The following is a 10,221-nucleotide window of genomic DNA, read 5'->3' on the forward strand; positions in this document are numbered from 1 at the left end:
TACATTTTTAGAAGTAGAAGCTCAAATTGTTTGGGTACAGACCTGGATAGTAAGACAGAACTCTGCAGGTTATCTTTGCAGTAAATTGCAACACTGCCCCCTTTGGCAGTTCTATCTTGTCGGAAAATGTAGTTAGGAATGGAAATGTCAAGGTTTTTGGTGGTCTTCCTAAGCCAGGATTCAGACATCCGGATTGGTGGAGTGTGCGAGGGCAGTGAATAAAACAAACTTAGGGAGGAGGCTTCTAATGTTAACATGAAACCAAGGCTTTTACGGTTACAGAAGTCAACAAATGAGAGAGTCTGGGGGATGGGAGTGGAGGTAGACACTGCAGGGCCTGGATGAACCTCTACATCACCAGAGGAACTGAGGAGGAGTAGGATAAGGGTACGGCTAAAGGCTAACAGAACTGGATGCCTAGTACGTTCAGAACAGAGAGTAAAAGGAGCAAATTTCTGGGCACGGTAGAATATATTCAAGGCATAATGTACAGACAAAGGTATAGTAGGATGTGAATACAGTGGGGGTAAACCTGTGCATATAGTGATAATGAAAGAGATATTGTCTCTAGAAATAGCATTTAAACCAGGTGAAAAAAATATATAAAATACATATACATGGGACACGACAAGACAAAGGACAAATACGTCTGACTGCTACGCCATCTTGGATCAACGATGCCGCTGTTCTATCCTGCCGGCACATCGTATTACCAGACAGCTGTATGTTGAAGGTGTCGTCGTTCAGCCACGACTCCGTGAAGCATAAGATGTTACAGTTTTTAATGTCCCGTTGGTAGTTTAATCTTCCTCGTAAGTCAGTGATGTTATTGTCCAAAGATTGCACGTTTGCAAGCAGAATGGATGGAAGTGGGGGTTTATTCGATCGCCTGCAAATTCTCAGAAGGCAGCCGGACCCCACTTCTCCGCCTCCTCTTCAAGCAGATCACGGGGATCGGGGCCTGTTCCCGAGGAAGTAGCGTATCCTTCGCATCGGGGCTCGCCAGTGTCGTGAATTGAAAAAGAGGATTCTGCTAGTCCGTGGTGAGTAATCTCAGTCCTGATGTCTATGAGTTATTTTCGGTTATAAGAGACGGTAGCGGCAACATTATGTACAAAATAAGTACAAAAATAAGTTACAAACAATGCAAATAAGTGAACAAAAAAACACAACCGGCTGGGGCCACGTGAAACATCTGCCATCTTCTCCGGCGCAATGAATCATGTATGCATATAGACACATTTGAAACTGCTGTATATTATCAAACTTCAAAAACTTGTCCGGATTTTCTGTTACTTCCTTTTCAATATGGGAAGTATGGGGTCAATCAAATGTATCATAATGTATCAACAGGGTTATGTAACATCGCTGAGAGAAGAACTGTATCATAATATATCAACAGGGTTATGTAACATTGCTGAGAGAAGAACTGTATCATAATATATCAACAGGGTTATGTAACATCGCTGAGAGAAGAACTTGAACTTGAAATTTAGAGAGAGATCTGATTGTACAATATCTAAGTAAGCAGGAAGACTGGCTTTTTTGTATTTTCCCACCTCCAATCATCACTGAAAAGCCACCTCATTGGCTAACAAGATTCCGATCCCTCCCCCATTCCATCTCCACAGGACTTCTTATTAGTTCTGACACCACACACAGCTTTCTGCGAACCCATGTAACCCTGGCCCCCTTCTTAAAAGGCCTCATTACCAAACAACCCACATCCCCATGAAGCCACTGCCCATGCCCCTTCCTTTCTCTATCCCGGGGCCTCTCTCATACATGCCTGCCCTAACACATATTGTTTTCCCTAGAACTGGGCCTGTGAAGTAAGGGAATTTCCGGAGGTGAGTGTGCATCTGTATGTTTGTTTGTGTGTGTGATCACGTTTGTTTATGTAGCGACCACACGCCAGTGAGAAGGAGCAACCTGGTTTCAGAGCATTTCGTATTATTTTGTACGTAAATCCGGGACACTCCATTTAGGGGAAAGGGGATACCTAGTCAGTTGACAACTGAATGCATTCAACTGAAATGTGTCTTCCACATTTAACCCAACCCCTCTGAATCAGAGAGGTGTGGGGTGCTGCCAATTTAGTATGATATGTTATGTTTCGTATGGTCTGTATTAATTTGTGGATGTCCGTCATCAATTTCAGATGATACGTTACAAATTACAATTCGTATGATATGTTACAAATTACAATTTGTTGTTGCTAATGTTGGCTAGGCTAGAGGTTAATGTTAGGAGTTAGGTTAAAAGGATAGCTAAGAGGGTTTGCCTTAAGTAATCTTGTCTTATGTAACCATACCAAACGTTACATATCAATTATCATTTGAATGTCTACGAAGTACTTTTACTGTGTTACGTCTAGTCTGAGACCAGGTTGGAAAGAGAGCTTGCCTGAGTTGAAGTAAAAGCCGTAAAGTAGCAGGAATCTTTCTGAGTGGAAGAGAACACTTCTATTCCTGTTGTTTTCTGCTGTAGCTCAGTGGCATGGCCCATCGTCTGTTTGAAGGTAAGGAGCATGCTACCTCCTACTGGAAGTACAGGGTCTCTCCCTCAGCTCAACTCATTGAAGAAGTCATGTCCTTCCTAAAGAAAAAGGTAGGAGTGACATACATGTTTCACAGAATACAAAAGACTATTTGTTTGTTCTTATTTTCATGCAATATGTACAGTATGAGTTCAAATCATATAGTTACTGTCTGTGGATGTAAAACATTTTCAATGACAAATAGTAGTGCAGAATTAAATTAGAGAATTATATTGCTGCATGTTTTATTCCTGCTTTTCAATGTTTTACTAATAAACTGGACAATCTCTTGCCTTAAAAAATATTCACATATACTAATGATGTCTCATACCTATGTGTGATGATCATGTGTCTTGTCCTGACAGAGGGGCGTGCAGCCCTGTGACCTGGCAGTAGACGTAGGCTGTGGGTCGGGTCAAGGGACCGTGCTCCTGGCCCCTCACTTCTCCTCAGTGGTGGGGACCGACATCAGCCCTGCCCAGTTGGAGGTGGCCCAGGAGCACACCACCGCCCCTAACATCTCCTACAGGTCAGAGCCCCAGAGAGGTGGAGGTCTTCAGGGGGAGGATAGGGTTGTATTTCGTTGTAGTGACACTGACACTGATTCAAACCCTCTGATTCAAACACATTATAGTCACAGAATGAGTTTTGGTATAAGTAGTATTTATAGGGTAGTGTAGAGGGTAGATTTTATGTACAGATTAATTTATTTCTGGGGCATTTCTCTGAGACCTAACAAGAGTCCTAGTATAATGCAGATAATAAACTGAGTGGTTCATGAATGCTGATTGGCTGACAGCCGTGGTATATCAGACCGTACACAACGGGTATGATAAAACACAGCTCTAATTGCGTTGGTAACCAGTTTATAATAGCAATAAGGCACCTCAGGGGTTTGTGGTATATGGCCAATATACCACAGCTAAGGGCTGTATCCAGGCACTCTGCGTTGTGTCGCGCTTAAGAACAGTCCTTAGCTGTGGTATTTTGGGCACATAACACACCCCCTTGTGCCTTATTGCTTAACTAAACCAGTGTGATGGGAGAAGGAACGATAGGGTTAGAGTCCTTTGTTTGAAGGGGACACGGTGAAATTAGGCCAAGGGCCAAGACAGACAATGGGACCCTTGTCTGCTCAAACTCATGCATTTCTCCCTCTAGTGAGCAAACAAAGAAGCTACAGCTACTAATACTGTTCTGGAACACATCTACACGTACAGTAGATGTTCCCAGTTAGGACTGAATGAAGGAAGTCATATCCAAGGAACCAAACCAAAACACAACATTGTGTGTGAATTCTAGTCTGGTTCCAGATTTGTTAGTGCATTTTTGTCAACTCCTATTGTGACAATAATCTTAGGAGTTGGCAAAACAGCACTAACTGATCTGGTACCATTCTGTCGGATATCTTTAAATTACAACATGACCTTGTGTTTGTATGTATGTATCCCTGTGTCAGTATGTCTCACGTCTCTGTGTCTCTGTTTAGACAGTGCCAGGCTGAGGAGCTGCCGTTTGCAGACAGCTCAGTGGACCTGGTGACGGCCATGTCTGCCTTCCACTGGTTTGACCGGGCGCGGTTCCTCCAGGAAGCCCACAGGATCCTGAAGGCTAAAGGTTGCCTGGCCCTACTCAACTACACCATGGATATGGAGCTTGACTATGGAGACTGCTCCCACAAACTCAACACAGTCTGCAAAGAGGTCTGGAAACTTTATAAAATAGAATACACGTGTATTATACAAACACATAAGTCGATCACGCACATGTTTGTTTTTTCAACATTTGTTTGTTTTTTTACAATTCTATCTCATCAGTTTTATGCTGCACTCCTGCCCTATCGTAACCCCTGCCTGGGCCCTTGCTCTGTTGCTCTTTACAAACAGTGCTACAGTTCCATCCCCTACACAGAGAAAGAGTGGTGAGGTCTGAGCTCGGATACATCCACTGCCCTCGTTGCTATTACTTATGTACTTACAAGAAGTGTTTGATTTGATGTACAAGATGGGTTGGGTATACTCTAAGGTAATGTTAATGCTGTGTTGTTAGGCAGGAGTGTATGTGGGTGAAGAAGTCCATGACTCTGTCCAACTACATGGGTATGATAGAGTCATTTTCCAGCTACCAGGCTCTACTAAAGAAAGACCCAGAGGAAGCCAGCAGACTGTCAACTGACATCACCCACAGGTTGGTCCCTGTCACAATCCCTAGTTGATGCTGGTCAAAAACGTAAAGGTAACATTTCATGTTACATCTCACATCCATCTCTCCCCCTCTCTCGTTCCCTCTCTCCTCTGCAGACTGTTGGCTGTGATGGGGGTGACCTCCCCAGAGACTGAGCTTGTGGTTGGAGTAAGGTATTTCTTCCTGCTAGCCTGCAAGTCAGAGGACTAGCTACCGATCGCTGACTGAGACTACACTGTGTTCCCTTTGACACTGGACACTAAGATGTGCTACTACTTATCTGTCTTGATTGTGTTATTGACTGTACGCTTCTCAACTGTGTTGTTTGATTTTGTCACACTGCTCTGCTTTATCTGGTCGCAGTTGTAAACAAGAACTTGTTCTCAACTGGCCTTCCTGGTTAAATAAAGGTGAAATAAAATTGATTCATGGTGAACATGAGAAATGATCGAATAAGTGATTACATTTGTATTATAACTTTCCAGTGATTGGCATCTCATTTGTTATATTTGTCACTCTGGCTACAGTTTTGTTTACTTTACAAGCAGACGAACATAGCCCAGTGGTATGAGTGATACCAGATTTGTGTGTGTGCAGAGTAGAGGATTCCTAGCAGAGGGATCTCTTTATGGCTAAAAGTACTGGTACCTAGCACAGCACTTTCAGTATCCAGTTTTCCTTCACGGATACAAGCTCCTATAGATTACTTTTCAGAATGTCTGTGTGTGGGTGTTTCTAAGTCCTAAACTCCAATGGCGGTCTCTTTAGCTACACAATCTGGTCATGATAATTTATTGTTGCCAAAACAGAATTTTTCACACCAGATTACATGACATTTGAATAGATGCTACCTGCACTCTGCTGACTAAGGTGCTGTTCCAACTATGGTCACTAGAGGTCATTGTTTGAATGTTCTATTCTCAGCCAGGCCAATCTTTTTGAAGAAAACACATTTGAATTATATCTCTATTTGAGCAAAATAAGTCGTTTTTTTATGATCACAAGAAAATCTTAATAATTATGGTCTAGAGCCCCACAAATCTGAATGTTCTGTCATAAAGTGAGAACAATTCGTTTCGCTGGCTGATATGGCTTCTACTTAGAAATGCTACAAGAGTAAATGAATATATGACATTCACTGCTATAAACCTGTCTCCAATACAATCACATAATTTACACAGGCCTACTTCGGACCTTCGTGTGAAAAGGCATTCCATTGTCTATTTTGTCAACGACAACGATGCATTCCAAACACTTGTGCTAACCAGATGATCCCAATAATTTAGGTAGCCTAGTAAACGAAGACCCCTCTGGTATGATATTCTTGATTTATTTAACCTTTATTTAACTAGTTATATTACGAACTGTCTGGGACTTGTTGTTTCCCTGTTAACTATTCAAAGATATTATACTTATTAAGTCAAAGACAAAATGACCTGCAAATATATTAGCATAACTAGGCTACACAGAACCATGGCTGACATATTAAAACGTGTCCCAGTCCAACATACCTAGCCCTCGTCGTCTTCCACCGGATCGAGTACTCACCTGTGAGAAAATGTAATAGCCCAACTCGGGGGGAAAAAAATAAATAAATAAACAGGAACGATTTTCTGTTAAAAAAATCCAAATGACATCAGTTTGACAGGTTGTCAGGAAATAGAAAGCTGTGAAAATGACCAAACATGTTTCTGATTAGATTTCAGTTCGGCTTCGACGCATATTATATGTGGTTGAAATACTATCAGCTTTTATGATGCTAATAAAGATAGCATCTCTACAGACAGTATATAACTGCCCATTCAAATCTTCTCAATATGCTAAAAGAAATAAATCATTTTTCTACAAGAAAATAATGAAAGAAAAACTCAATGTAGCCTAAAAATTGTACAAGAATTATAGGGCACTGGGTGTAACTAGTCCCCCCCCCAAGAACAATGTCAAATTGCTGACATAAAAAAGCTAAATTTGGAAAAAGAAATTGGTATGTGGATGAAGGTCATGCTAGGTGAATAAACTATAAAGGGAAATAAATGGCTACGGTTTACCCTTTTTTTGTTATTTCATGAGATGTTGTCTTTAGAAAACACCCACCATGGGGTAACTGGCCCCCAGGGGAAGATTATGGGATAGGGTTTCACACAAGTGTCCATTTAAATCTGTTTTATTTAGCAATTGTTTAGTAAGTAATACTTAAAAGCTAGGTCTAGTTGTCTTATTTTAATTATTTAAATAAAATATGGGGTAAATGGTGTTGCACATGTCACCATTAATATCCGCACTATGAGGAGATCTGATGTAATGTCCCTCTTTGTACCTCACCTGCACATTAATTTTCTTTGTTCTTTCTTTGTTTTATTTCCATACAATCAATTATGTACAATTGCACTAAATATTATTTAAATATTGTAATATTTTAAGTCCCAGCAGTCTTTAAAATGACATTCAGGAGCAAAAGGATTTCAATAGTTATTTTATATTTAAATGTAATATTCATTGGAATATAACATTGGAATATAACATTTAATAACAATAACGTAACTCATTAATTCAGTGTAACATTGATGTGGCAACTCTCTTATTCTCTGCTATTGAACAATTCTAATTTGTACATAGGTCACAAATGAAGCTATCTACAGTCAAATTAGAGCACAACTCATGAGCACACCTGCACTGCTCACACTTAATCCAGTCCCCACCTGTGACTGAAAACAGGGAGAGATGAAAAGCTCTCTCAAAAACGTAGCTAGTTATTTAGCTATATGACATAAAACGCTGTGTAAAATAGCTAAAAAGCTATAAAATAACATAAACTGTAAACCTATCAGTCACTAGTGGAAACATTTAGAACTGCAATTAAGTTACGTTGTCTTTTAAATGTATTTTACATCATGGTAGTTCGGTTGCTAGCTAGTACTCCTAGCAGCTTATGCTAACTAGCTAGCTGGCTAGCATTTACTGCAAGTAAAGTTGCTAGCTAGCAAGTTAGCATAACCTAGCATAACCTAGTGCTAACTGGGCTAGACATTGTCTAAAGGACAGGTAGAAACACATTCATATCCATAAAGGGGGAACTAGCCCCCAGGAGCCGGTTACCCCATAGCAAATGGGGGTGAGTTGCCTCCAACACAGTCATCCAAGAAATTACTACTTTACTCAAAAGTTATCTAAATGTTTCTCACTAAACAAGTGTATTATTTATCTTAAGGCTTTCCTACTTGTATATTTAAATAACATTCATAGATCTAACTTCATTGGAATATATCTACAACGTTTTCAAATGTGCAAAATATTTGATAAACTTACCACAAAATAATTTTGTTGAAACATCTCCAATGTTGTGCTGACACAGAGGACTTTTTGTTTAGCAAGAACAGTGGCAGCCAAGGTAAAGTTTGGGGGAAATAATTTGGTGACATCTTGTTGTTTTAATGTGAATTACAGGGGGGGGGGGGGGGGGGCGGTTGCCCCCAGTAGCCTACATTTATGGATTTTCTAAGGTATTGTTTGCTCTTTATGCAAGAGTACACGTGACACTAGTGTCAACTTTCCACATGCCAGAGGAGTTAACTGGTCATATCATGGTTTCTCTTTGTACATCCATGACCTGCAATAACAGCCCACTGGGCAAAAAAGAAACAAGCTTTCCCTTAATTTCCCTCCATTTTTGCTGTGTATTTATCCTGGTTTTCTTATCCTTTTTCATTCTGTGACTTGTCTGAGTGGCGATCAATCACTCTGACAGTCAGAATAATAACATTGTGTATTCGTACAGCAGACCGACACGTCGTGAATAGATCTCCAGTATGCAAAGCTACTTGCTCAATGGCTTCACAAAAGGTGTTGTGTGTTGTATAGCCCACCTCAAGGCTGAACACTAATTACTATCATTATCATCATCAAATCAAATTGTATTTGTCACATGCGCCAAAAGCAACAGGTGAAATACTTACTTTACAAGCCCTTGACCAACAATGCAGTTAAAAAAAAAAAAAGTGTTAAGAAAGTATTTACTAAAATAAACTGTTAAAATTAATTAAAATGGTTTAAATAAAAAGAATCGTTAAGGAGCAACAAAAAAATAACATTAGCGAGGCTATATACAGGGGCTGCGGGTACAGGGGCAATGTGCGGGGGCACTGGTTAGTCAAGGTAATTGAAGGAAATATGTACATGTAGGTAGAGGTAAAGTGACTATGCATGTATAATAAACAGACAGTGGTAACAGTGTAAAAATGGGGGTGGGTGGGGACAATGCAAATAGTCTGGGTAGCCATTTGATTAGCTGTTAATTGAGGAGTGGCTTGGGGGTAGAAGCTGTTAAGAAGCTTTTTGGACCTAGACTTGGCGCTCCAGTACCGCTTGCCATTCGGTAGCAGAGAGAAAATTCTAGGACTAGGGTGGCTGGAGTCTTAGGTAATTTTTGGGGCCTGGTATACATGTCCTGGATGGCAGGAAGCTTGGCTCCAGTGATGTAATGGGCACTACCCTCTGTAGTGCCTTGCAGTCGGAGTGGTGCAATGGTGCAGCTGTAGCACTTTTTGAGGATTTGAGGACCCATGCCAAATGCCAAATCTTTTCAGTCTCCTGAGGGGGAATAGGCACTGTCGTGCCCTCTTCACAACAAGGATCCTGTATGACATGATCTCTGCTCTTGGGTGGACCCACCCCAGATGAACAAGTGTGACTCAGACCACTCCACCTCTGGTCTTCTACAACTGGGTAATATATATATATATATATATATATATTTACCTTTATTTAACTAGGCAATGACGGCCTAGGAACGATGGGTTAACTGCCTGTTCAGGGGCACAATTACAGATTTGTACCTTGTCAGCTCGGGGGTTTGAACTTGCATGGATGCTAGTCAAACGCTCTAACCACTAGGCTACCCTGAGACAGTCAGGCCTCTCGTAAAGCCTGGTCCTAGACCAGCAGACACGGTCCTCACAACCATGATGTGATATGACAGGCAGAGTAAACTCTGGTCCTAGACCAGCAGATACGGTCCTCATCAGGTCTTGACAACATGACCTTGTATGACAGACAGATGTCACTTTGCTAAAGGGCAGTCCCATTCTAGTGGAAACACTGGCTTTCTTGCAAACACATTGAGGAACATATTTTTGACTTCTCACATATCAGCCAAATTCGCAGTAGGGATCTGTCTACGACAGTGGCGGTCGGTGCCGTTTAAGGAAAGATTATTATTTTTTTATGAGCACGGCCTTATTTCTATTACAGCATATTGGATGACTGTCATTCATATTCCATTCACCCGGCTCATTGTAACATCGCTAGGTTTAGGCTACTGTATGATACTCTAATTTTCCCTGTTCCCATCATGAAGTTGCTACAACCTAGCCTATGAATGAAAGTTTACAACGTAGGTGCACAGGTTGAAAGAATTTTGAGTAATCAAGGTGACAGACAATGACACATTCAATACCGCCTTGCACACTTGCCTGCATTTAGCTGATCTAGGATGTAATCAT

At 41.0% G+C, this 10,221-nt stretch overlaps 1 protein-coding gene across 1 annotated transcript; it reads left to right on the forward strand.

The window, feature by feature from the left end:
* Window positions 1-1,736: 1,736 nt before the first annotated feature.
* On the forward strand, window positions 1,737-5,171 carry LOC139380392 (putative methyltransferase DDB_G0268948). The gene is made up of 7 exons (XM_071123029.1): window positions 1,737-1,850; window positions 2,491-2,610; window positions 2,905-3,068; window positions 4,029-4,242; window positions 4,357-4,460; window positions 4,589-4,726; window positions 4,840-5,171. Exons 2-7 carry the CDS (start codon window positions 2,500-2,502, stop codon window positions 4,931-4,933), a joined length of 825 nt encoding a protein of 274 aa, XP_070979130.1. The 5' UTR covers window positions 1,737-1,850; window positions 2,491-2,499; the 3' UTR covers window positions 4,934-5,171.
* Window positions 5,172-10,221: the final 5,050 nt, after the last annotated feature.

The sequence above is a fragment of the Oncorhynchus clarkii genome, chromosome 22 (assembly GCF_045791955.1).
Source record: "Oncorhynchus clarkii lewisi isolate Uvic-CL-2024 chromosome 22, UVic_Ocla_1.0, whole genome shotgun sequence".
Lineage (NCBI taxonomy): Eukaryota > Metazoa > Chordata > Actinopteri > Salmoniformes > Salmonidae > Oncorhynchus > Oncorhynchus clarkii.

Excerpts from the sequence above, each read along its gene's own strand:
- LOC139380392 (XM_071123029.1), top strand. The coding sequence starts at position 2,500 with ATGGCCCATCGTCTGTTTGAAGGTAAGGAGCATGCTACCTCCTACTGG. Across the intron at positions 3,069-4,028 it reads GCCCCTAACATCTCCTACAG|ACAGTGCCAGGCTGAGGAGC; the intron begins GTCAGAGCCCCA and ends GTCTCTGTTTAG. Across the intron at positions 4,461-4,588 it reads CCCTACACAGAGAAAGAGTG|GCAGGAGTGTATGTGGGTGA; the intron begins GTGAGGTCTGAG and ends CTGTGTTGTTAG.